This window comes from Martes martes (assembly GCF_963455335.1).
Source record: "Martes martes genome assembly, chromosome: 1".
Classification (NCBI taxonomy): Eukaryota; Metazoa; Chordata; class Mammalia; order Carnivora; family Mustelidae; genus Martes; species Martes martes.
The window spans coordinates 123157184-123184739 of NC_137888.1; the positions used below are offsets into that span (position 1 = coordinate 123157184).

The window sequence follows — 27556 nt, forward strand, 5'->3', positions numbered from 1 at the left end:
GCTCAATCCCAGGACTCTAGGATCATGACCTGAGCTGAAGGCAGACACTTAACCAACTGAGTCACCTCGGTGCCCCTCAAAGCCCGATGTTAAGCTGATTTGTCTTCCTAGTATTCCCCGTTCTAGGGAGTTACCTGGTGTGGGGTCTGATCCTCTTGCTTTTCATGCTTTGATGTCCCCTCCTGTTTGTGGTTAGTTTACCAGGGGGTTGGTTCCCAACTGCATCTCTGCCCATTCTTACCCTTTTCTGTGTGGCTTTCTCTCTATGACTAGCTGTGGAAGATCTGTTCTGTCAGTCTTCAGATCATTTTCAGAGTTAATTGCATAGCTGTAGTTGTTGCCTCAGTGTGTCTGTGGGACAAGGTGAACTCAGGATCCTCCTACTCTACCATTTTCCCTCACACTTCCAGGCATGGGTCTGCAGTCTCACTCTTTTTTTTTTAAGATTTTATTTATTTATTTGACAGACAGAGATCACAAGTAGGCAGAGAGGCAGGCAGAGAGGCAGGCAGAGATAGAGGGGGAAGCAGGCTCCCTGCTGAGCAAAGAGCCCTATGTGGGGCTTGATCCCAGAACCCTGGGATCATGACCTGAGCCGAAGGCAGCGGCTTAACCCACTGAGCCACCCAGGCACCCCCAGTCTCACTCTTTATTGGTGCATTTAAAACATAAGAGAGGGAATTTAAAGTGTGAAGGGGGGGCGGAAACAAGTGGCTCAAATGTCCAGTTATCAAAATCAACCAAGGTCACTAAAACAATAGTGCCTCAGTTGTGGGAGGTGGCCTAGCTCTTTAGTCTTGTGGTTGGCGCTATGTTTATTGGAGAGAGCCGTCTTTGAAATGGATCTCTTCACAGTCAAAGCTTAAGTCAGGCACTTGCATTACAAAAAAGAAGAATAACTGTTAGAACTTAAACTATAACCGTGTTAACCATTGTTTAAATGTACATTTAGTTCAGTGATATTACATATATTCATAATGTGCTACCCTCACCCCGATCCATCTACAGAACTTTTTTTTTTTTTTTTTTAAGATTTATTTATTTATTTTAAGCAGTCTCTACACCTAATAGCGGGGCTTATACTTACAATCCCAAGATCAGGAGTCCCATGCTTTTCCAACTGCGCCAGCCAGGCACCCAGCACCCTTTTCATCTTGTGAAACTGAAACTCTATACCCATTAGACATTAAGTCTCCCATCCCTCAAAGCCTGGCCTGGTAACTGCCATTCTGCTTTCAGTTGCTATGATTTTGATTGCTCTATGTAATGTAAATGGAATCATATAGAATTAGTCTTTTTGTGACTAATGTCCTCATGGTTCACTCATGCTGCAATATATGTCAAAATTTCCTTCCTATTTAAAGCTGAATAATATTCTGTTGTATGGATATATCATATTTTGCTTATCCATTCATCTGTTGATTAACGCTTGGGTTTCTTACACGTTTTTGGTGTTGTGGATAATGCTGCTATGAACATGGGAATACAGATACCTTTTTGAGACCATGTTTTTAATTCTTTTGAGTATATACCCAGAAGTAGAATTGCTGGATCATATGATGATTGTTTGATTTTTTTTGAAGAACTACCATACTGTTTTTCACAGTAGTGCACAAGGATTTCAGTTTTTCCACATTCTTTTTTTTTTTTTTTTTGGTTTTCTGATTTTTTTATTTTATTTTACTTTTATTTTTTTAGAAACATACAATGTATTTTTATCCCCAGGGGTACAGGTCTGTCAATCGCCAGGTTTACACACTTCACAGCACTCACCATAGCACATACCCTCCCCAATGTCCATAACCCCACCCCCCTCTCCCAACCCCTCTCCCCCGACCCCTCTCCCCTGAGCAACCCTCAGTTTGTTTTGTGAGATTAAGAGTCACTTATGGTTTGTCTCCCTCCCGATCCCATCTTGTTTCATTTATTCTTTTCCTACCCTCCAGTTTTTTCACATTCTTGCCAATACTTGGTACTTTTTGTTTTCTTGATAGTAGTCTAATGGATGTGAGGTGGTAGCTCATTGTAGTTCTGATTTACATTTATCTTTTTTTTTTTTGCCATAGCATTTTGATTTGCATTTGTCTAATAGGTAGTGAAGTTGAATATCTTTTCAAGTTTTTATTGGCCATTTGCATGTCAAGTTCTTTGTCTGAAAGATCCCCCAATAATGGGTCCGTGGTTAAAGGAGTGAGACTGATACAAAGCGAAGGTCAAGCAAAGCTTTATTTCGCGCCAAGCATCAAGAATCAAACCGACTGGCCGGGGCGTGCCTCTTACAGAGAGGGCAACCCCTCTCTGCTTTACAGACTAGCTTTTAAAGGCAAAGGCCATGTGGTTGGGCCTGGCCACGCATGGGTGGCCAATGAAATTGTAACACACAGAGAAAGCTGCACAAGTCATGCTAGGTCACACATAAGTGACCAATTGAATTATGATTTATCCTAGTAGATATTTGAACTAGCCTATCACTTTGGTCAGAATTGGCGCCCAAAAGGCAGGACCCACACTCCTTGGTAGCTAGAGAGACAGTATGCCCCCCCACTGATTGGATACCTCCACCTGGCCTGACCCACCCTTGTATTTGGGCTTTGTTACCTGGGACTGGTTTCCCGGACTTGCTTTTAAGTAAGTCCCCTGGGGTGGGGGGGGGGGGACAGGGTCAGTTTAAGTTTTACTGCATAAACAACAAAATGACTGTTGAATCCAAGATGGAATTGCTCTGGTTAAATAGGCCCTTACATGCCCATTTTTTATTCAGATTTTTTAAAAATTCAGTGTTAGGGGTTCTCTATTCTGGATATTAATTCCTTATCACATATATGATTTGGAAATATTTTTTCCCATTCAGTGGGTTGCCTTTTTACTTACTATCAAAAGATACTTTTGATAGTATCTTTTGATGCACTTAAGTTTTTAAATTATTTATGTGACAGAGAGAGACACAGTGAGAGAGGGAATACAGGTTGAGGGAGTGGGAGAAGCAGGCCTCCCACTGAGCAGGGAGCCTGAGGTTGGGCTCCATCCCAGGACCCTGGGATCACGACCCGAGCCAAATGCAGATACTTAAAGATTGAGCCACCCAGGTGCCCTGATGCACTAAAGTTTTAATTTTTGTGAAGTTCAATTTGTTTTTTCTTTTGTTTCCTGTGCTTCTTGTGTCATATCCAAGAAATCACAACCAAATCCAGTGTTGTGGAATTTTACCCTATAATTTCTTCTAAGAGTTTTATTGTTTTGACTCTTATGTTTAGGTCTTTGATCTGTTTTTAGTTAATATTTGTATATGGTGTTAGTTAAGGGTCCAGCTTCATTCTTTTGCATGTGGATGTCCAGTTTTCCCAGAACCATTTATTGAAGACACCGTACTTCTCCATGAACGATTTTGGCATTCTTGTTGAAAATCTTTTCAGGGTCCCTAGGTGGCTCAGTAGGTTAAGCCTCCAGCTCTGTTTCAGCGCTGTTTATGATCTCATGGGTCATGATCTCCTGGGTTCTGAGATCCAGCCCTGTGCTGGGCTTCTTGCTCAGCAGGGCACCTGCTTCAGGATTCTCTCCCTCTGCCCCTCCCCATACTCGCTCTCACTTTTTCTCTCTAAAATGAAGAAATAAATCTTAAAAAAAAAAAAAAGAAAGAAAGAAAATCTTTTGATAATATAGGTGGAGAATTATTTCTGGCTTATCTATTCTACTCCATTGGTTTCTATGTCCGTCTTTATGCCAGTACCACACTTTTAATTTCTGTATCTTTACTGTGAATTTGGAAATCAGGAAGCATAGGTCCTCCAGATTTGTTCTTTTTCAAGACTGTCTTGGCCATTTGTGGTCCCTTGAGAGTCCCTGTGTATTTAGAATGATTTTTATTTCTGCAAAAAAAGTCATTGGGATTTTGATAGGGATTGCATTGGTTGTGTATACTGCTTTGGGCACTATTGACATCTTAATACTAAGTCTTCCAATCCATGAGCATAGGATGTTTTTCCATTTGTTTGGTTTTTTAATTTCTTTGATCAGTGTTTTACAGTCTTGATTGTACAGGTCTTTGACCTCTTTGATTATATTTAATTACTTTATTTCTTTTAATGCTATTGTAAGTGGAATTGTGTTCTTAAGTTACCTTTTGAATTGTTTATTGTTGGTGTATAGACATGTAGCTGATTTTTGTGTGTTGACCTTACATCCTAGTTTTTTGTTGAATTCATTTATTCTAACAGGTTTTTGGTTTTTTTGGTGGACTCTTTAGGGTGTTCTACATATAAGATTATATCACCCTCAAACGGGTAATTTTACTTCTTCATTTTCAATTTGGTCACCTTTTTCTAGATTTCCCTTTCTAGATTAATTGCTTTGGCTAGACCTTCCAGAAATATATGGAATAGAAGTGGTGAATGTGGAAATCCTTGCTTTGTTTCTGATCTTAGAGGAAAAACTTTCAATCTTTGACCATTAAATATGATGTTCACAGTAGGTTTTCATATGTGGCTTTTATTATGTTGAGGTAGATTTTTTTTTCTTTGTGAAGATTTTATTTATTTTAGACAGAGTGTGTGTGTGCAAGTGTAGAGGAGGGACAGAGGGAGAGAGAAGGAGAGAATCTCAAGCAGACTACTCACTGAGCGTGGAGTCTGACAGGGGGCTTAGTCTCACAATCCTGAGATCATGACCTGAACCAAAACCAAGAGTTGAATGCTCAACTGACTGAGACACCCAGGTGCCCCAAGCTAGATTTGTTCTTTTTCTAGGTTGTTCAGTGTTTTTTTTTCATATCATGAAAGGGTGTTCAGTTTGGTCAAATGCTTTTTTTGTATCAATTAAGATGATCATGGGGTTTTTTTGTCCCTCATTGCATTAATGTAGTCCATTACATTGATTGCTTTTCATACGTTGAACTATTTTTTTGTTTGTTTGTTTATTAACATAAATGTATTATTTGTTTCAGGGGTACAGGTCTGTGATTCATCAGTCTTACACAATTTACAGCGCTCAGCATAGCACATACCCTCCACAGTGTCCATCACCCAGCCACCCCATATCTCTCACCTGCCTCCCCTCCAGCAACCCTCCATTTGTTTCCTGTGATTATGAGTGTCTTATGGTTTGTCTCCCTCTCTGGTTTCATCTTGTTTCATTTTCCCCTCCTTTCCCCTATGATCCTCTGTCTTGTTTCTCAAATTCTTCATATCAGTAAGATCATATGACAATTGTCTTTCTCTAACTTATTTCCCTTAGCTTAATACCCTCTAGTTCCATCCATGTCATTGTAAATGGCAAGATTTGGGGTTTTTTTGAAACTAGTTTGAAACCCCAGTTCTGCATAGTATTTCACTGTATGTGTGTGTGTATGTATGTATGCATATATGTGTGTGTGTGTGTGTGTGTGTATATATACACACACACACCACATCTTCTTTATCCATTCATCTGATGAACATCTAGGCTCTTTCCACGGTTTGGCTATTGTGGACATTGCTGCTATAAACATTGGGGTGCATGTGCCCCTTCCAATCACTACATTTGTATCTTTACGGTAAATACCAAGTAGAGCGATTGCTGGATTGAAGGGTAGCTCTATTTTCAACTTTTTGAGGAACCTTCATACTGTTTTCCAGAGTGGCTGCACCAGCTTGCATTCCCACCTACAGTGTAGGAGGTTCCCCCTTCTCTGGATCCTCACCAACACCTGTCATTTCCTGGTTAATTTTAGCCATTCTGACTGGTGTGAGGTGGTATCTCATTGTGGTTTTGATTTGTATTTCTCTGATGCTGAGAGAGGCTGAGCACTTTTTCATGTGTCTGTTGGCCATCTGGATGCCTTCTTTGGAGAAATGTCTGTTCATGTCTTCTGCCCATTTCTTGATTGCATTATTTGTTCTTTGGGTGTTCAGTTTGATAGGTTCTTTATAGATTTTGGATACTAGCCCTTTATCTGATATGTCATTTACAAATATCTTCTCCTATTCTGCTGGTTGTCTTTTGGTTTTGTTGACTGTTTCCTTTACTGTGCAAAAGCTTTTTTATCTTGACAAATTCCCAATAGTTCATTTCTGCCCTGGCTTCCCTTGCCTTTGGCGATGTTTCTAGGAAGAAGTTGTTGCAGCTGAGGTCGAAGAGGTTGCTGCCTGTGTTCTCCTCAAGGATTTTGATGGATTCCTGTCTCACATTGAGGTTTTTCATCCATTTTGAGTCTATTTTTGTGTGTGCTGTAAGGAAATGGTCCAGATTCATTCTTCTGCATGTGGCTGTCCAATTTTCCCAACACCATTTGTTGAAGAGAATGTCTTTTTTCCATTGGACATTCTTTGCTGCTTTGTCGAAGATTAGTTGACCATAGCATTGAGGGTCCATTTCTGGGCTTTCTGTTCTGTTCCATTGATCTGTGTGTCTGTTTTTGTGCCAATACCATACTGTCTTGATGATGACAGCTTTATCTTATCTCTTTCTTCTTCTTTTGGGATCCCAATTATTGTTTTTGTAAGATTTTATTTATTTATTTATTGGACAGTGAGACAGTGAGAGAGGAAGCACAAGCAGGGGGAGTAGGAGAGGGAGAAGCAGGGAGCCTGATGTGGGGCTTGATCCCAGGACCCTGGGATCATGACCTGAACTGAAGGCAGACGCTTAACAACTGGTGCCCCTATCCCAATTATTCTAATATTGTTTTGTCTTATGGTATCACTTATCTCTTGAATTCTCCCCTCATGATCCAGTAGTTGTTTATCTCTCTTTTTCTCAGCTTTCTTTATTTTCTATCATTTGGTCTTCTATATCACTAATTCTCTCTTCTGCCTCATTTATCCTAGCAGTAAGAGCCTCTGTTATAATGTAAATGTTTATAGCTACAGATTTCCCCCATCACTGCTTTCACTGAGTCCCATAGGTTTGGTATTTGTATTTTTTATTTTGTTTTTGTTTTTAAGTTTTATTTAAGTAATCTCTACACACAAGGTGGGGCTCAAACTCATGACCATGAGAGATCAAGAGTCTCATGTTCTGACTGAGCCAGCCAGATGCCCCTATTTTTGTTTTTCTTAATCTTTAAGTATTTTTTCTTTCTTTCGTCTTTTGTGGTGTTTTTTTTTTTTTTTAAGATTTTGTTTATTTGACAGACAGAGATCACAAGTAGACAGAGAGGCAGGTAGAGAGAGGAGAAAGCAGTCTCCCTGCTGAGCAGAGAGCCTGATTCGGGGCTTGATCCCAGGACCCTGGGATCATGACCTGAGCCAAAGGCAGAGGCTTAACCCACTGAGCCACCCAGGTGCCCCACATCTTTTGTTTTTTTAAAGATCTTCTTTATTTGAGAGAGAGAGAGTGCAAGCATGAGCAGGGTGAGGGGTAAAGGGAGAAGCAGACTCTCCACTGAGCAGAGAGCCCAACTTGGGGCTCAGTCCCAGGACCCTTAGATCATGACCTAAGCCAAAAACAGACCCTTAACCGACTGAGCCACCCAGGTTCCCCTCTAAGTATTTTCTTATTTATCTTGTTCTTGTGATTTCTTCTTTGATCTATTGTTTGGTTGAGTGTATTGCTTAATTACCACAAATTTCTGAGTTTTCCATTTTCCTTCTGTTGTTGATTTCTAACTTTATCCTGTTGTGGTCTGAGAATGTACTTTCTATGATCTACCTTTTAAAATCTGTTATGACTTAATTTGTGGCCTACCATATATAGTCTGTCCTGGAAGAAGTCTCATGTACACTTGAGAAGGCAATGTATTCTGTTTTTGTTGATTGTAGTGTTCTTTATAAATTTTTTTTTAAAGATTTTATTTATTTATTTGTCAGAGAGAGAGAGAGAGAGAGAGAGCGAGCACAGGCAGACAGAGTGGCAGAGTGAGAAGCAGGCTCCCTGCGGAGCAAGGAGCCCGATGTGGGACTCGATCCCAGGACGCTGGGATCATGACCTGAGCCGAAGGCAGCCGCTTAACCAACTGAGCCACCCAGGCGTCCCGATTGTAGTGTTCTTTATAAATCTCTTAGCTCTGGTTTATTATGTTCAATTCCTGTTTCATTACTTATCTTTTGCCTGGTGTTCTGTTTTTTTTTTTTTTTTTTTAAAGATTTTATTTATTTATTTGACAGAGATCAGAAGTAGGCAGAGAGGCAGGCAGAGAGAGAGGAAGGGAAGCAGGCTCCCTGCTGAGCAGAGAGTCCGACACAGGGCTCGATCCCAGGACCCCGGGACCACGACCCGAGTTGAAGGCTGAGACTTTAACCCACTGAGCCACCCAGGCTCCCCAATGCCTAGTGTTCTGTTATTGAGAGTTCTGTTATTGGTATTAAAGTCTCCAACTATTATTATAGAATGACTTCTTCCTTCAGTTCTGTCAATTTTTGCTGAATGTGCCTTGATCGTGTTATTAAGTGTATACATTTTTTTTTAAAGATTTTATTTGTTTATTTGACAGAGATCACAAGTAGGCAGAGAGGCAGGCTGAGAGAGAGAGAGAGAGAAGGAAGCAGGCTCTCCGCTGAGCAGAGAACCCAATTCGGGACTCGATCCCAGGACCCTGAGATCATGACCTGAGCCAAAGGCAGAGGCTTTAATCCACTGAGCCACCCAGGCGCCCAAGTGTATTCATTTTTATAACTGCTATCTCTTCTTGCTGTAGTGTACCTTTTATTAATATGTAATGTCCTTTGTCTTTTGTAATTTTTTAATTTCAGGTCTGTTTTGTCTGATATTAATATAGCCACCCTTGCTCTCTTTTGGTTCTTATTAGCATGGAGTATCTTCTACCATTCTTCCACTTACAAATGCTTTGTGTCTTTAGATCTAAAGTTAGTCTGTTATATTTTATTTTATTTTTTAAAAAATATTTTATTTATTTATTTGACAGAGAGAGAGATCACAAGTAGGCAGAGAGACAGGCCGAGAGAGAGAGAGGGGGAAGCAGGCTCCCTGCTGAGCAGAGAGCTCAATGTGGGGCTCAATCCCAGGACCCTGAGATCATGACCTGAGCTGAAAGCAGAGGCTTAACCCACTGAACCACCCAGGCACCCTAAACTTACTCTGTTTTAAATAGCATATAGTTGGATCTTATTTTTGTCCATTCTGCCAGTCTGTCAAGAGTTTAGTCCAGCTCTCTGTCTTCTCGGCCCTGGGAGCAGCTCTCCTGCCACAGCCCCTCATCCCCTGAAAATGTATGCCTGTGCAAAGTTCGTCTCCACCCCGTTCTTGGTCAGGAGCACCTCTCAGCTGTTGAGCCGATCACTGCCTGCAGTGGTGCTAAAACCACCCGAGACACTGACAGATGAGGCACCTTATAAGGGCCTCAGCATCTTGGCAGCCCCATGTCCCCTGACCTCATTTATTCCTAGCCACAGCTTCCAAACCAGCACCATTTCAAGGGACATCGATACAGCAGCCAAGTTCATTGGGGCTGGGGCTGCCACGGTAGGGGTGGCTGGCTCTGGGGCTGGAATTAGGACTGTGTTTGGGAGTCTCATCATTGGTTATGCCAGGAATCCCTCTCTGAAGCAACAGCTCTTCTCCTACGCCATTCTGGGCTTTGCCCTCTCGGAGGCCATGGGGCTCTTTTGCCTGATGGTGTCCTTTCTCATCCTCTTTGCCATGTGAAGGAGCCGTCTCCACCTCCCATAGGTCTTTCTCCCGTGTTTCATCTGCCCTGTATATTCCTTTTCCTATACCTCCCCAGGCAGCCTGGGGAAAGTGGTTGGCTCAGGGTTTGACAGAGGGAAGACAAAAATACTGTATTAATAAGAAAAAAAAAAGAGTTTAATCCATTTACATTTAAAGTAATTGCTGATTAGTAAGGACTTACTTCTGTCATTTTGCTATTTTTTATATTGTCTTATAGCTTTCCTGTTCCTCATTTTCTGTATTACTGGTCTTTTTGTGTTTAGTTGATGTTATTGAGTGCAATATTTAAATTCCTTTATTTCTTTTTGTATATATTCTATCACTGTCTTCTTTGTTGTTATGAAGATTACATTTAACATCCTCAAATTATAACACTCTAATTTGAATTTATAACAGCTTAATTCAAATAACATGCAAAAACTCTGCTCTTTATACAGTTACAGCCCCACCTCTTTCAGTTGTTGTCACATGATTATATGTTTATACATGTGTGTCCCAAAACATAAACCAATAATTCTTTTTTTTAACTAAGATTTTATTTGTTTATTTGACAGACAGAGATTACAAGTAGGCAGAGAGGTAGGCAGAGGTGGGGCAGGGGGAAGCAGACTCCCTGCTGAGCAGAGAGCCTGATGCAGGGCTCGATCCCAGGACCTTGGGATCATGACCTGAGCTGAAGGCAGAGGCTTCAACCCACTGAGCCACCCAGGCGCCCCTCTTTTTCTTTAAAACAATTTTTTCTTTAAAAAAATGTTTAAAATTTAAATTCAACTTAGTTAACATACAGTGTATTATTAGTTTTAGGGGAGAATTTAATGATTCATCGGTTATGTTGCATCAAGTTGTGCTCATTACATCAAGTGCCCTCCTTCATGGACATCACCCAGTTACCCCATCCCCCTACCCACCTCCCATCCAGGAACCCTCAGTTTGCTTCCCATAGTTAAGAATCTCTTATGGTTTGTCTCCCTCTCTGTTTTTATCTTATTTTATTTTTCCTTTCCTTCCCTTATTTTTTGAAAAAGACTTTTATTTATTTATTTTAGAGAGAGTGAGTGTAAGAATGGGGGAGGGGTGGAGGAAGAGAATCTTTTAAACAGACTCTCCACTGAGTGGGGAGCTTGACACAGGGCTCAGTCCCATGGCCCATGAGATCATGATCCAAAACCGAGAATTGGATGCTCAACTGACTGAGCTGGCCAGGTGCCCTTCTTTTTAAATTTTTTTTAGGTTTTTCATCTCTTTATTGAGATTTCCATTTTGTTCATATATTGTTTGTTTTCACATCTTCCTTTAGTTTTTTAAGATGGTTGTTTTAAAATCTTTGTCTAGTAGATCTGCCATCAAGTTTTTTTTTTCCCCCCTTTCTTCCCCATGGATAGTTTCTGTTAATTTTTTTTTCCTTTCAATGCGCCATACTTTCCTGATGCTTTTCATGTTTGTTACTTTTTTGTTGGAAACTGGACATTTGAATCTAATAATGTGGTGATTTCTGAAAATCAGATTCTTCTCCTTCACCAGTGTTTGCTGGATTTTGTTTTTGTTTTTTGATTGTTGTAGTCTGTATCTGTGCCAAGGATCAACCTGAGGTGTAAACTTAAGGTTTTCTCAGGTTTTTTTCAGCTTGCACCCTTCCCTTAGCATGTGCTGTGACTTTATAATTTCCCAAATGTGCCTTTGCTTTTAAATGTGTAGTCTTCAGTGTCTGACTCCCAAAAAGGGTGAAGACAGAACAATGAAGGGGAAAAGAAAAGGACAATGGCTCTTTAAATTTCCTGGAAGTCACTTAGCTTCTTTTCTTCTCTGAAGTTAGAAGTAATAATCACTGATCAGATCACAGAACCCTGATATTTGGAGCAAAGGGTTCTTTTTGTTTACCCTACATGACCTGGGGGCAAGTTGCTCCTGGTATGCTGTACAGCTGCCAGTTGTGGGAATGGGGGTGGGGAATGGGTATTACTGTGCTAAGAGCTAAAATTGTAATTAACCACAAATTGTCATTCTAGTTTTCCCTGGAATTTGCAAACCTCAGTAGACTCCACAGAGTTCTAAAATACTTACTTGAGATAGAATCTGCCAGTGCAATTGGTGTATAGGTGCAGAGACAAATTCCTGGTACTCTTTACTCTGCAGTCTTCCCAGAATTCTCTCTTCTTGGACTTTTACAGTGGGATAGAATTCAGGAAAGCCATTCTGATTTCTCAGAATCCCCTCTTCTGTTGCTTCTGTGTAGTGTTAAAAAAATATGGCAGTTTGTTTTCTGCGATTTCCTGGGTCTGTTACCCAACCCACTTTGGTCTCAATTTTCCCTTCCTCTCTCTTGTCCCTGTCTTGCTCAATTTTGGTTCCATTCCCAGAAGTGTCTTCTAACTGTGGGCCCTGTCATGGGGTTCTTACATGTCAATTTTGAGCATTCATAGGACTCCAGCAGCTATAGTCCTTATGGCACAAGGGCAAAACCCCTTCCTGTTTTCATATTAGTGCAATAGTGAATATTAGTGAATACTAATGATTTGGGAATCCTCCTGTTTTTATAGCTGTTAAATACTGCCTGTTGCTTTTTCTTGTTTTCTTACACAGATGCTGACACCTTGTAGTTCTTGAAGCCTTAGTGATTTGTGTCCACCCACTTCTATTTTAATGTTTGTGGGGGACAATTTATGTCCCTATGTTTTGATACAAATACTGTTTTTTTTTCTTTGATACCTAGTTGTTTTGTTTTAATATAGGCATTCAGAGATTTAAAAACTTTGCTGTTACCATGCCATCAATCCTTTCTTTATTCTTTATCTTTACCATTTTGTAAGTTCATATTGTATATTGCTTTTAAATATTTTAGTTGTCTTTTTCTTTCAAAAACATATAGTTTGACTTTTTTTTTTTTAAATCTAGCTCGACAGTCTTTCTCTTTTAACTGGAGCATTTAATCTATTTACATTCAATATGATTACAGATGTGAGTTTAAATCTGTATTTTTGTTCCATTTGTTCTCTGTTTCTTTCCTTTAGATTTATTTTCATTCATCCTCATGGTTCCTTTTTTTTCCCCTTTGTTACTTAGGAATTATACATTCGAATTCTGTTCTTCAGTGGCTGTTTCAGAAATTCTTAAGCATCCTTAATTTGCAAAATACTGATATTAAAAGATGCCTTTATCTTCCTCCTGAATTATAAACAAAAATGGAACACTGTTATTCTATTTGCCCTACTCCCAGCTAATACATTTTGTTATTGTTCATTTTAGCTATGTTTTATTTTTATTTATTTTTTAAAGGTTTTTATTTATTTGAGAGAGGGTGAGAGAGAGAGGGAGCACAAGAGGGAGGAGGGGCAGAGGGAGAGAGAGAAGCAGAATTCCTGTCACGTAGGGAGTCTGATGTGGGACTCAATCCCAGAATCCTGGGATCATGACCTGAGCTGAAGGCAGATGCTTAACCGACTGAGCCACTCAGGTGCCCTTAGGTATATTTTTAAATCTTCATAAGAGCTTATTTTATGTAGTCAGTGTTTCTTTGCAGTATTCATTTCTTTGCTCTTTATTCCTTTCTGCATTTTTGCCTTTTTAATCAAGCAATCTTTTGCATGAAGCATCTCCTTTAGAATTTTTTATAGAATAGTTCTGTCAGATTTGTTTTGTTTGCTTGAAAATGTCCTATGTCCTTATTATTGGATATTTTCACTAGATTTAGAATTTTAGATTGGCAATTATTTTCTTTCAGCACATCGAGTATATTAGTTCAATATTAGTTTGCATTACTACTGCTAAGAATTTAGCTGACATTTCAGTTGTCACTCCTTGAAGATGATTTTTTTTCTATAATTCCTTTTGAGCTTTTCTGTCTTTGTTTTTCTGTACTTTAATATTATGTGCCTAGGTGTGATTTTTTTCCTCTATTTTGTTTGCTTGCAATTTGCTGGACTTCTATAATTGGTGGATTTATGTCTTTCACTGGCTCTCAAAATTTCTTTGCCATTATATCTTCAAATCCTGCTTCTTCATTTTTTTTCTCTATTTCTTGGATGCCAATTATTTATGTATCCTCTCCATTTGAAGTAGAAGGTCTGCTGTATTTTCCTGAATGTAGCATAGAGAACTAAAAAGATGGAATCTGTTCTACCTTCCTTTCATTTACTTGTTTAATTTTCTTTTCTGCTTTCTAATCTACTTTAAGCCTGTGATTTGAGATCTTACTTTCAGCTATTATAATTTTTTGTTCTAAATTTTTAGTTTATTCTTTTTCAAATCTTTTTCTTTTCTTTCTTTCTTTTTTTTTTTTAAGATTTTATTTACTTCTTTATTTGAGAGAGAGAGCGAGAGAAAGCATGAGAGGGGAGAAGGTCAGAGGGAAAAACAGACTCCCCTGTGGAACTGTGAGCCTGATGTGGGACTTGATCCTGGGACTCCGGGATCATGACCTGAGCCGAAGGCAGTCTCTTAACCAGCTGAGCCACCCAGGTGCCCTGTTTTGTTTCTTTTTCAGTTTACAGTTCTCTAGTAAAAGTTTCAAGCTTTGATTTTTATTTCTTGGAACATTGTCAGCATAATTGTTTTATTGTCTATGCCTAATAACTGCAATATCAGAAGTCCTTCTTTCTTAGTTGGTTTCTTTTGACTGTTGTTTCTGTCTCTTTATGTCTTATTTCCTATATGCCTTGGTTATCTTTGACTGTTTGCTGGATGTTGTATTTGAAAGATTTTCTGGTGGGGATATTTTAAGCCCCTTTTCCAGAGAAGATTTCATTTGCTTCTGCCAGGTACATGGAAGCACTTTTTTTCTTTTAAAAATTTTTTTTTTAAAGATTTTATGTATTAGACAGCAAGCATGAGCAGGGGTGGGGGGGCAGAGAGAGGGAGAAGCAGACTCCCTATTGAGCAGAGAGCCCAAAGTGGGGTTTGATTCCAGGACCCTGAGGTCACAACCTGAGCTGAAGGCAGATGCTAACCAAATGAGGCACCAGGTGCCCCATGAAAGCGTTTTTAATTTGGTACTTTCTTGAGATACTGGAATGACTCAGGAGTGGAACCAGTTTCAGTTCATGGTACAGATAGTTTGCTTCTAGTTAACCCTTATCCTGAACATTGTAGTCTTTATAGTTAACAATTTTAAATGTTTGGGGGATGGCATTTTCACAGCTCTTTCTTTGGATTGCCAAATGCCTTTAGGGAAAAAATGGGTTCCTATCTCCTCGATTTTTTTTTTTGCCTGGTACTTCCTCATTATTGTGTTAGTTCTTTAATGCTTGTAAGAAAAATAGTTTAATGTTTTTTGTTTGTTTGTTTGTTTTTAAGTAACCTCTGCCCCCAAGAGGGGGCTCTAACTCATGACCCTGAGATAAAGAGCTGTGTGCACTACTGTGTGAGCAGCCAAGCGCCCTGAATTTAATGTACTTTATTCAGCTTTCTTCGTTGCCTTTGGAGACAGAGCTGCCTACTCCACCATTACCAAAAGGAGACTACGTATTTCATAGAATTTAGTCTTACCTAGACATGTTTATGTAAAACAGATGTATGAGGTGATTATCTGAGTAATTTGTAGAAAACATCTAAGCTAATATATGATTGTATGATTAAGGTAAGATCCATTTTTTTAGCATACTTTTTATATAGCAACTGCCACTTATCTATAAGTTCCTATATGCTGGATATCTCATTCTAAGTACTTTCTATATGTTGTCTGACTTAATTTAACCCATGAGATATAAGTATTACTGTGTTCTTTCTTTACAGGTGAAAAAATCAATGCTCAAAGAGGTTAATGAGTTTGTCAATGTCATCTAGTTATATAGTTAAGCTAGTAGTCACTCAGGCCATCTGACACTGAATGGTAAACTTCTATAATTTATTCTTTATAGTGCTACAAGAACATATAACACGAGGACGTGATCTGGTCATGGGATTAGGGAAGTTTTTCCTGAAGAAAGAAATCTGAGTCAGGATCTGAAGGTCAAGTATGAGTTAACTAAGTGAAGAATAGAATAAGAGTGGCCAGGCCTTGAATCTGGAAAGATGACATTTTGATGATTTGAAAGAAGTCCATTGTGGTAGTTAGGGAGATTGTCAGAATATGTGGCTCCACACTCTTTGAGGGAATATCTTTCATTGATATCAACCACCATTATGTCTGGTCTACAAGGATGTATTCTTCCCACTTTAAAATTCTGGCCAACTCTTGGGACACCTGGGTGGCTCAGTTGCTTAAGCTTCTGCCTTTGTCTCAGGTCACAATCCCAGGGTCCTTGGATTGAGTCCCACAACAGGCTCCTGGCTCAGCAGAGAGCCTGCTTCTCCCTCTCCCTCCCTCTCTCTCTAACAAAACTAAACAAAACAAAAAATCTTTAAAATTATGGCTGACTTTTGATGGTGTTAAAATGAACACAGCACCACCTCTGAAGTATTTTTGCCAGAAAATACTGAATCTGAATTTAATAAAGCCTCTAGATGTAACCAGTTTACAAGAACTATAGGGGATGGAGAAATAGGTTAAAAGATAAGGATCCAGTAAGCCAAATCTGAAATAAGGGGAGTTTTGCAAGACTGATGACCCATTTTTTCAACAAAAAAAGAGGGGATGGCACTGCTATAGATTAGAAGAAACTTTAGAGTGCCACATGTGGACATCTGGATCCTGATTTGGAAAAAAAAAATAAAAAGACATTTCTAGAACATTTGGGGGGAAATAGAACTTGGGCTAGGTAATAAGTGGTAGTAAGAAATTATTGGTTTTATTTGACGTGATAATGGTATTAAAATTGTGTTTAAAAAGAATTTGTATTTGAAATTATATAGTATACATTAGAAATTATTATAAAGAGAAGTTAACATAAAATACACAGTATACATTAGAAATTAGAAATGAAGAAGAAATAAGAATGGAAGAATGTTGGAGCTGTATTCATGGGTTTATTATATTCTTTCTCTATTTTTGTGTATTTCTGAAAATTTCTCTAATGAAAAGTTAAAACTAGCTGAAAGAGTTGTAAAAGTAGGAGGGATTAACATTGTGTGTGACTGAGTTGTTAAATGAGACCAAAGCTTAAAGGGGAGATAGTATGATATCAAGTACAAAAGTGGCAGAATTTGAGACTTTGTAACATGTTATTAGGTTTGTCTGAAAATAAAGTGGAAAGACTACACCCTGTAAGCCAGACTTAACGGTGACTAGTAAATTGTTTAGTTGGATTTTGCTATCTGAAGCGTAAGAGGGTAGAAGGATGCTTTGGAAGAAACACTGACCTGGCAGCCAGGCGGCCTACTTTTCTTACTAATCCTGAGAAGATCATTATCTAGTCAAAACAAATAGTTCTCTCCCTCCCTCCCTCTCTCTCTCTCTCTCTCTCTCTCTCTCTCTCTCTGTGTGTGTGTGTGTGTGTGTGTGTGTGTGTAAAACCCATAATGTTTTATTTCTAGAGGAGAACTAAGATAGAGTTTATTCTAATCATTCTTAAAATCAGCTTTCTAAGAAGTCATGTAAGTTTTGGCACAGGAGACACAGGAATGGCTTAAATTGCTGAACAGCTAATAGGTTCTTTTAACGACTGAGCCACCCAGTTGCCCCTAGTTATAGAGTCTTTTAAATATAATTTCCCTTAACACCTATTGCACTTTTTCTTTTTTCATTTAGGCAACGTGAATATTTTTTTCTTGCCAATCTACTTCTTCCAATTTTACAAAAGATACTATTATCTCCAGCAGCCCCTAAAGCCTAGGAGTCTAGTAAATCATCAAACACACTCATGACGGAAAAACAGGTAAACTTAAAATATTTGAAGCCAGTGTTTCTTGAAGTATGTGCCAAAGAATATTATATCTACATATATGAAAAATCTTAAAGGATTCTTTAGTAAAATAATTTTGGAAATCTTGGGTTAAAGATTATCTAATGATTTCATCAATCTCAGACTTCACAAAGAGGCTTTAGCATACAGTATTTCCTGTTTATTTAACATTAGTCTCATGAACATTTAATTAGTGTTCTGTAACACATACTTTAGAAAATACCATTACTGGCTCTTCAGAATTTTCAAACAGTTACATTATTCTTAAGAGAGTTATCAGAGAACAATATATATTTATATCATTTGATCATTCAAAATATGTAACATTATTTACAGAGTACTTGGTTTTTATGAGTCATAGTAGACTAACACTGAGATGCCCACACATTTGGCTGCCAAACCAGTTATCTTCAATAATTTTAATTCTGAGTCATGAATCTTTGTGACCAGAAGACCTACAACATAAGTAAGGGAAAAGAGTGTAGGAGGGAGGAGAAGTGTGGAAAGGATAAAGAAGGTGAAGAAAATCAGCAGTCAAAAGGAAAGATTTGGCACTGTGAGTAATAGTGCTGTCACAAGGGTAATTTGTTTCTTTTTTGTCTTGAGAGATTCTTTGATGTTCAGGGGCATTTGGATGTGGAGAGTAATACTTTTATATGTACTTTGTAACACTTTTATGTGTACTTTGTCTATTACCTAAATTATTAATCTTAAAGGTATAATAGTATTTAATACTATAGATCACTAGTGAAAACTATTGTATAAATTTTATTTTTCAAGCACTTTGCCTGAAAATTCACTCAAATTACCTTTTCAAATATACTTTAATAACTTAAAAGTAAGTCACTTCACACAGTGATTTCAAATTGATCATTAAATGACTTATAAACTATTATCATGGATTTAAATGTCTAATTTTATTTTATTTATTTATTTTTTTGAAGATTTTATTTATTTGTTTGAGAGAGAGACAGTGAGAGAGAGCATGAGCGAGGAGATCAGAGGGAGACGCAGACTCCCCATGGAGCTGGGAGCCCGATGCGGGATTCGATCCTGGGATCTGGGATCATGACCTGAGCTGAAGGCAGTTGCTCAAGCAACTGAGCCACCCAGGCGCCCTAAATGTCTAATTTTATTTTTTTTTTATTTATTTTTTTAAATATTTATTTATTTGACAGACAGAGATCACAGGTAGGCAGAGAGGCAGGCAAAGAGAGAGAGAAGCAGGCTCCCTGCTGAGCAGAGAACCCGATGCGGGGCTCGATCCCAGGACCCTGAGATCATGACCTGAGCCGAAGGCAGATGCTTAACCCACTGAGCCACCCAGGCGCCCCCTAAATGTCTAATTTTAAAAAACCATCTCTATTTTTATTCTTATCGGTATTTATGTATAATATTGTGTTTATCTTTTTCTTCCCATTATTATGTTTTTATTTACTTAATCTAAAGAGTTAGGATTCTCCTCTCAGGTTTATGGTATAAGTACTTATTTAGAATCAGAGATGCAAAACTTGGGAGTGTCTCTCAGAGTGATTCTACTAGAATCAGTTACCTAGATGGACAGACTCCTTTTTATAGTTGGACCTTGTCTGCATCATTGGTTTGACCATTCAGATGTTTTGATTTTTTTTTTTTTTTTTTTTTGGTGACCCTACTCATTAAGTGATACTTGTTTCTGAGTGACTTGCATTTATTTACTATTCAGTTAATATGACCTAATATGCAGCTGTTTCTTTCGTTTTTTGTTTTTTTTTTTTTAAACCTTGGTCAGACTGTTTTTAAGATCTTACTTATTTCAGAGAGAAAATGAGAGTGCGCACAGGAGCAGGAATAGGGTCAGAGGGAAAGGGAGAAGCTCAGCGTGGAGCTTGATCCCATGATTCTGAGATCATGACCTGACCTGAAGTCGGATGCTTAACTGACTGAGCCACCCAAGCACCCTGCAGCTATTTCTTTTGAGTAGGGCTTGGTGTGATTCAGTTAAAAAAAAAAACTAAGGTCTGTTTGGTTCACTGAAATTACAAGGTGGTTTTTGATTGGTGTTTTTTTTTAATTTGTCCATTAAGACCGTATGTATGTATGAGTATGGAATTATGTAATATAATTATTTGTGCTTATTTGCATTCTTTTTGGTCTGCTAATTTTGTTAGAAATTTGTTTTAATTTTAATCATTATATGTGCATAAAAATTCATATTACAAAACTTTGGGGGAAAATTTCCATTATTCTGAAAACAATGAAATTATATTCAAGAGGGTGTTTCTTCACTTTACATGTTAAAGTTAATCCTTTTCTTGCTCCTTATAATTACAGCGGGAAGAAGCAGAATGGGAAAGCATAAATATGCTGTTGATGAGGCATGGCTTAGCACCTTTATCTCTAGTCAAAAGAACTGATCTTAAAGGTAACCAGATCCTATTCTTGATATTCCTAATCTCACTAGATCCTATTCTTTCTCATTATGGTAAAAAATTTCTTTTTCCTTTTAAAACTTTTTATCTTTTCTTTTTTTTAATTAACATATAATATAGTATTTGCCCCAGGGGTACAGGTGATTCATCAGTCTTACACAATTCACAGCGCTCACCATAGCACACACCCTCCCTAGTGTCCATCACCCAGCCACCCTATCCCTCTCCCCCATTCCCCAGCAACCCTCAGTTTGTTTCCCGAATTTAAGAGTCTCTTATGGTTTGTCTTCCTCCTCAGTCCCATCTTGTTTAATTTTTCCCTTCCTTCCCCTATGAACCCCTGCCCTGCCTCTCAAATTCCTCACATCAGAGAGATCATATGAATTATCTTTCTCTGACTTAGTTCACTTAGCCTAATACCCTCTAGTTCCATCCACGTTGTTGTAAATGGCAAGATTTCATTAAAGCTTTTTAATCTTAAAAATTTTTTGCCTTTTATTGTTATGCCCCAATAACGGGTCCGTGATTAAAGGAGCGAGACTGATACAAAGCAAAGGTCAAGCAAAGCTTTATTTCCCGCCAAGCATCAAGAATCTAACCGAACGTTTGGGGCCGCACCTCTTACAAGAGAGGGCGACCTTTCTCTGTTTCACAGTCTAGCTTTTAAGGGCAAAGACCATGTGGTCGGGCCTGGCCACACACAGGTGGCCAATGAGATTGTAACACACACAGGAAACTCCACAGTGATGCTAGGTGACCAATTGAATTATAATTTACCCTAGTAGACATTTGAATCAGCCTATTACACCGTGATTAGGATTGGCGCCAAAAGGGTTCCCAAAGGGCGGGTCCCATACTCCTTGGTTGCTAGGGAGACAGTATGCAACCCCCCACTGATCGGATGTCTCCACCTGGCCTGACCCACCTTTGTATCCCGGCATTGTTACCTGGAGCTGGTTTCCGGGACTTGTTTTTAAGTGAATCCCCTGGGGGAAGGGGAGCAGGGTTAAACAATAAGGTTTTTGTTTAACCTCATTGAAAGCCTCTTCCTAAAATATAAAAATATAAAATAGGTCCTTACATTTATTTTTACCATCTGTGTTATATTCCAAAAATATAGATCTCATCGTTTTTGACAAACAGTCATCACAAAGAATGAGGCAGAATTTGAAAACACTGGTGGAAGAAACAACACGCCAACAGAACATGATCCAGGAACTCATAGAAACTAATCAGCAGCTTAAGTAAGAAAATAGAAAGAATTTTCTTTTGGATTGCTTATGTATACATAGTATGCATTCTAAAATAATTGCCTTGAAAATAATTTTTGATTTTTTAATCTTAATTTTTAAAATTTTTAAAAATTTTTCTATTTTAATTAAATATTAAGTTTAAAAATATTTTTACTAGGTAAATCTTATAGTAATAGCTTAGCTTAGATATGTAATGGTGCCCTATATTTCTCCTGTTGGTTTGTGCTATATGATGGAAATTTTAAGAATGCAAAGAAATTTTAGAAATTCATTGTTGTTAGATGGGCATGTTTGTTGATGTGATTTACTTTTATTACTAAGGGAAGCATTGTGTGTCTGTTATTAGAAATGAACTTCAGTTAGAACAAAGCCGAGCAGCGGATCATGAACAACGAGCTAATGACTTGGAACAAATTATGGAGAGTGTGAAGTCCAAAATTGATGAACTGGAGGATGAATCCCTAAATAGGGTTTGCCAGCAACAGAATATAATAGAAGATCTTCAAAAGGAGCGTAGAGCTTTACAGGTATTGATTTAAGTGTTTTCATAGATGATAGTACTAAAGCAGCTTATTAAGGTCACAGGTGACTTCTATGTTGCTTAATTCAGTTGTCTTTATCTTATTGAACTATCAATGTTGCCTTCTTAAAATTCTTTGTTTGGTTTCCAGAATATCCTCTCCTCTGGTTTTCCTCTAACCCCACTGGTCATTCTTTAATTCCTTTGCTGGTTCTTCTTATCTTCCCATCCAGCTAGTGCTGGGATTCCCCAGTACTCATTCCTTAGACTTTTCTCTTTCCTATATATTCTGCCCCTCTTGGTGATGTTCAGTCTAATGCATAACATAAATTCATTCATAATTTTAAATTTGTAGCCCAGGCATCTTCCCTAATTCCAGATTGATAACTTGCACCTATTTGATATCTCTACTGAATGTCTAATGGGTATCTTGAACTTTATATGTAAAATGGAGTTCCTGAATTTCTTCCCCAAACTTATTTTTTTAGTATTCACTCTGGTCCAGGTTACCTTCATTTCTCTCCTACCTATGTGCTGGTCTCCCTGTTTCCACCCTTGCCTTTTTTGCTAAGCTGAAAACATAGTAGCTCAGAAACCTCTAATGGCTTTCCTTCCTCTTTAGAGGAAAATCAAAAAGTCTTACCATGGCCTCTAACATCCTACATGATTTGGCTTCCTGTTACCTTCTAATTTCATCTAGTTTACTCCTTGCTTATTCTATTCCAGTCACACTGACATTCTTGCCTTTTTTTTTTTTTTTTTTTTTTTTTAAAAAGAGAGCACATGGGACACCTGGGTGGCTCAGTTGGTTAAGCCGCTCCCTTCGGCTCAGGTCGTGGTCCCGGGGTCCTGGGATCGAGTCCCGCATCGGGTTCCTTGCTCAGCGGGCAACCTGCTTCTCTCACTACCTCTGCCTGCCTCTCTGCCTGCTTGTGTGTACTCTCTCTCTCTCTCTGGCAAATAAATAAAATCTTTTAAAAAAAAATAAATAAAAGAGAGCACATGTGTGCATGGGTGTGAGCAGTTGGAAGAGGGGTGGGAGAGTGAGAGAATCTTAAGCAGGCTCCATGCTCGGCATGGAGCCCAATGCAGGGCTCAATCTCACAACCTTGAGATTATGACCTGAGCTGAAATCAAGAGTCGGTCACTTAACCCACTAAGCCATCCAGTTGCCCCATGTTCTTGCTCATCCTTGAATATTTCCCTTGAACAGAATTCTCAGCTCAGGGCCTTTGTACATTTTGTTCTTTCTTTTTCCTTTGCACTGCATGCTTTTTCCTACTTAACTGCATGGCTTGTTCTCTCCTTTCTTGGATGTCACCATCTCTCAGGGATTCCTTTCTTGAGTACTTTATTTACAGTTACCAGTTCCATCTGCCACACATCATCGTGCCTTCCCCGATTTAAATTTTACCTATAGTTCTTACCATCATCCAACATCCTAACATACTGTATACTTTATTTGTTTTGTTTATGTATCTCCCTTGTTAGAATGTAAGCTCCATGAAGACAAATATTTATGTCTGTCTTGTTTAGGCTAAGAGAGCCTGTTTTATTATCAGTAGTCGATGCTCAAATATTTGGGTTATTGAATTAAATTTACATAACATTTTTATGGAATATCCTTTGTGATTATAAGTTGTTTGGCTACTTTTCTTTTTATATAAATATCAATATGGTAACACTGAATGCTTTGTTTTCTAATTTTAAAAAACTTATTTTACGACATGGGAATTTGTTATAATTAGAAGAAAATAAATGTTTTGTAGTGATAATGTTTAGTTGTATGAGTTATTACAGATCCTTACAAATATTATATCTTAATGAACATCAAATCCTTAAAGCTGTTTTTGTTGGCACAACAGTGTATTTACCTACAGCACACAGGGATTTAGGCTGCCTAAAAGGAACCAGTAGTCATCAGGCCAGGTCTAGATGTCTGTTCAGTTTATGCTGGCAACATTGAAAGGATCAGATGAGTAATATCAAGTCCAGGGGTCAGAGAGAATCAGTCAGAGACCACAGGGAGTGCTGGTATGAGGGCAGAGGCAGTTGCTGTTCTGCCCTCATTTAGGCTGCCAGCTTGGGGTTCACAGTGCTAGAGCTGCTGGTTTTGATCATAACTCTAGAGAAGACAGCCAAATCTGTTTTTATTACTTATCAGTTAACAGAATCCTCAACCATTAAGATACTATGTTTTTAGGTTGGCTTTGTTAGGTAGTTTTCCTCATCAGTGGAATATTATAAAATTATAAAGTCTATCTAAAGGAGGGGGATTTTGGAAATATTTATATATGCATTGATTTTGACCTTTCTTTCAGATAGAGGGCATGTGGAAATCCAAGACCATTTAACACATCAACTTATTGATGTGAGAAGGCAGCCATCAGGAGCTGTAAAGGTGCTAGGTCCTTGGTTGACAGAGGGAGTTGAGGTGGAGGATACAAGTGCTATTTTTCTAGGAAGATATCTATTTATCTCTTCAAGGAGGTTGATATATAAATAATTACAAAGTTAAATTATTGAAACATAAGATGCATGAATTTACCAGTGTGACAGGCACTGCAAAGAACTGATACTTGAGGGTTCATTGGTAAGGGAGGACTTGTATTTTTCCATCAAGTAGTTCCATGTGTCATAAATGACTTTTGGTATTATTAGCTTTCTATTTAAGATCCCAGAGATTTTTTATTATAGCTTATAAATTGAGGTCTCATATTCCAATGTGCCCTGGAAGGGGTCAGACAGAATTGGGACTAGGGTGTGGACACCTGGTGTTGGGGGAAGACTGCCTATGCTAAATTGATCAATTGAAATTAGTTGTTTGTTTTTTAAGTCCTGCAAGGATACTTTAGAGTATTAACAGAGATTGGTCAACCCAAGGAATTTTGGTCCCTACAGTGTTGTTCGATTGTCCCATTACCATTACAGACTAGTCATACATTCTGTTTTATATTAGTCAATCTGTGCTTTTTGGGGAGGATGGAAAGTACTCCTGGAAAACACTTATTTCACCATTTATGACATTCTTCTTATTTTGGCATACAGCTTCCAATTTAAAATGCTTTACTGTTGCTTGTTTTGCAATTGAGAAAAAGAAAATGTCGATCTTGTACGTACGTGGCAGAGAAGTCAAGGAAATCAACGGATGTTTGACAACAGTATATTGAAAGATTGCTAGGGAAATGCAGAAACCAAAAGATAATCTTATATTTCCAGTTTTTATGTTCTGCCTTATAGTTTCTCTTTTTCTGTACTTAGACTAGGGTGTTGACTTTGGATATAGTTTTATTTTTTTTTTTTAAAGATTTTTTTTTATTTATTTGACAGAGAGAAATCAGAGCTAGGCAGAGAGAGGGGGAAGCAGGCTCCTCCTGAGCAGAGAGCCTGATGCGGGGCTCGATCCCAGGACCCTGAGATCATGACCTGAGCTGAAGGCAGAGGCTTAAACCACTGAGCCACCCAGGCGCCCCTAGATATAGTTTTATAAACTCTTAGGTTCTCTAAATTTCTAAACATAATTTTTTAGTTTCAAGTCAGTGTGATCTGTATCAGGATATAATTCTCCCTATTTGCAAAAATGATGGTGCTATTCATAGGAAGTATATTGATTAATAAAGTGATTTTTACTGCTTTTTAGTGGTTACCTCAAAGATTAAAATATGTATTCTTTTCTCAAAATCTAATGTTAACTTTGCCACTGGAAGTCCTAGCTACAGCGGTCAGACAAGAAAAAGAAATAAAAGGTGTCCATATTGATAAGCAAGAAGTTAAACTGTCACTATTTGCAGATACATGATACTATACATGGAAAATGTATAAAGACTATCAAAGTGTCCCTGGGTGGCTCAGTCAGTTAAATGTCCAACTCTTGATTTCAGCGCAGGTCATGATCTCAGGATCATGAAATCAATCCTTGCATTGGGCTCTGCACTGGGCGTGGAGCCTGCTTAAGGTTCTCTCTCCCTCCTCCTCACTTCTCCCCTCCCCGATACTTGCTCTCTTTCTCTCAAAAAGAGACTATTGGGGTGCCTGAGCGGCTTAGTGGGTTAAGCCTTTGCCTTCAGCTTAGGTCATGATCTCGGGGTCCTGGGATTGAACTGCGCATTGGGCTCTCTGCTCAGCGGGGAGCCTGCTTCCACCTCTCCCTCTGCCTGCCTCTCTGCCTACTTGTGATGTGTCTCTCTCTCTGCCAAACAGAGAAATAAAAAAATTTTAAAAAGAGACTATCAGAGGGGCACCTGGATGGCTCAGTGGGTTAAAGCCTCTGCCTTCAGCTTGGGTCATGATCCCGGGGTCCTGGGGTCAAGCCCCGCATCGGGCTCTCTGCTCAGTGGTGGGCCTGCTTCCCCCCCACTCTCTGCTTGCCTCTCTGTCTACTTGTGATCTCTGTCTGTCAAATAAATAAATAAAATCTTTAAAAAAAAAGAGACTATCAAAAAACTATTAGAAATAAATGATTTCAGTAAAGTTGTAAGATACAAAATTAATTCACAGAAATGGGTTATGTTTCTAACACTAATAATGAAGTAGCAGAAAGAAAATTAAGAATTCCATTTATAATTACACCAAAATGAATAAAATACCCAGGAATAAACTTAACCAAAGAGATAAAAGACCTGTATTCTGAAAACCATAAAACACTGATGAAAGAAATAGAAGACAACACAAACAAATGGAAAGATATTCCATGTTTATGGATTGGAAGAATTAAAATGTTAAAATGTCCATACTACCCAAAGCAATCTACAGATTTATAGTAGTCTCTTTCAGAATACCAGTAACATTTTGACAGAACTCGGACAGATAATACTGAAATTGGTATGGAACCACAAAACACCTCAAGTAGCCAAAGCAAATAAGTAGCCATACCAAAGTATGATAAATATATATTTAACTTTTTAAGAAACTGCCTGTGACTTGTCTTCATTTTTTTCAGTGTTCTTCAAGGAGCTTAAGTTCTTAAATTTGATGAAGTTCAGTCTCTTGGTTTTTTTAATAGATCATGGTTTTGGTTTGTATCTAAAAAAGTAGTGCCTAGCCCAAGTTCACAGTATCCAGTTTTCCTACCACCATTTGTTAAAAAGAGTATCCTTTTTCCACCAGATTGCTTTGTACTTTTGGTGAAAATCAGTTTTTGTATGTGTAGGTCTATTTCCAGACTCGGTTCTATTTCACTGATAAATGTATCTGTCTTTATGGAAGTACCACACTGTTTTGATTACTGTTAACCTTGTAAGCAGGCACTGTAAATCTTTTACATTTTTCTTTGTCAATGTTGTTTTGGCTATTTTAGGTCTTTTACATTTCTGTGTGAATTTTCTAATTAGCTTGCTGATTTCCACAAAAAAAGCCTGCTGGGATTTTATTGAGTACATAGATCCATTTGGGAGAATGGCGTTTTAACAATATTGAATGTTGTGATCCATGAGCATGATATTTCTATTTTTTTAGGCCTTTAATTTCTCTCAGCAGTGTTTTTTTGTTTGTTTGTTTTATTGTTGTTGTTGTTGTTTTAAGCCCTACACAGGGTTTAACCTTAGGACCCTGAGATCAAGACCTGGGCTGAGATCAAGAGTCAGATGCTTAACAGACCGAGCCACCCAGGTGCCCCTCTTAGTAGTGTTTTGTAACTTGGAGTACACTGGTCTCTCACATGCTTTAATAGATTTATCTCTAAGTATTCAGTATTTTAATAGTATTCAAATGATTGTACTTTCTATTTAATTTTTTAAGATTTTTTTCCAAATATTTATTTGAGAGAGAGGGAGAGTGAGAGAGCACAAGCAAGGGGAGTTGCAGAGGGAGAGGGAGAGGCAGACTCCCCTGCAGGGACCCCAAATAGGGCTTGATCCCAGGACCCTGGGATCATGACTTGAGCTGAAGGCAAATGCTTAACTGACAGAACCACCTAGGTGCCTCTAAAGATTTTTACTTTATTTTAGTTAGTTAATTTTTTAAAGATTTTATTTGAGACAGAGATCATGAGCAGTGGGG

General features: G+C 38.3%; 2 protein-coding genes across 8 annotated transcripts in view; both read left to right on the forward strand.

Annotated features, from left to right (window-relative positions):
• Positions 1–27556, forward strand: part of CEP70 (centrosomal protein 70) — a 100112-nt gene that overhangs the window by 11787 nt on the left and 60769 nt on the right. For 4 of the 7 annotated variants that reach the window (XM_080798012.1, XM_080798014.1, XM_080798018.1 and 1 more), the window contains exons 3-6: positions 17222–17348; positions 19689–19779; positions 20907–21030; positions 21386–21566. In XM_080798012.1, coding sequence (XP_080654138.1) covers positions 17334–17348; positions 19689–19779; positions 20907–21030; positions 21386–21566 — 411 coding nt within the window. In that variant the 5' untranslated portion in view covers positions 17222–17333. Of the gene's footprint in view, positions 1–15452; positions 15544–17221; positions 17349–19688; positions 19780–20906; positions 21031–21385; positions 21567–27556 lie in introns of all 7 variants that reach the window. The other 3 variants (XM_080798013.1, XM_080798016.1, XM_080798017.1) reach the window with 3 other exon arrangements.
• LOC308357199 (ATP synthase F(0) complex subunit C2, mitochondrial-like) lies at positions 9088–9620 on the forward strand. Its single transcript, XM_080826667.1, has one exon. The coding sequence runs from the start codon at positions 9139–9141 to the stop codon at positions 9574–9576; it is 438 nt and encodes a 145-aa protein (XP_080682793.1). The 5' UTR covers positions 9088–9138; the 3' UTR covers positions 9577–9620.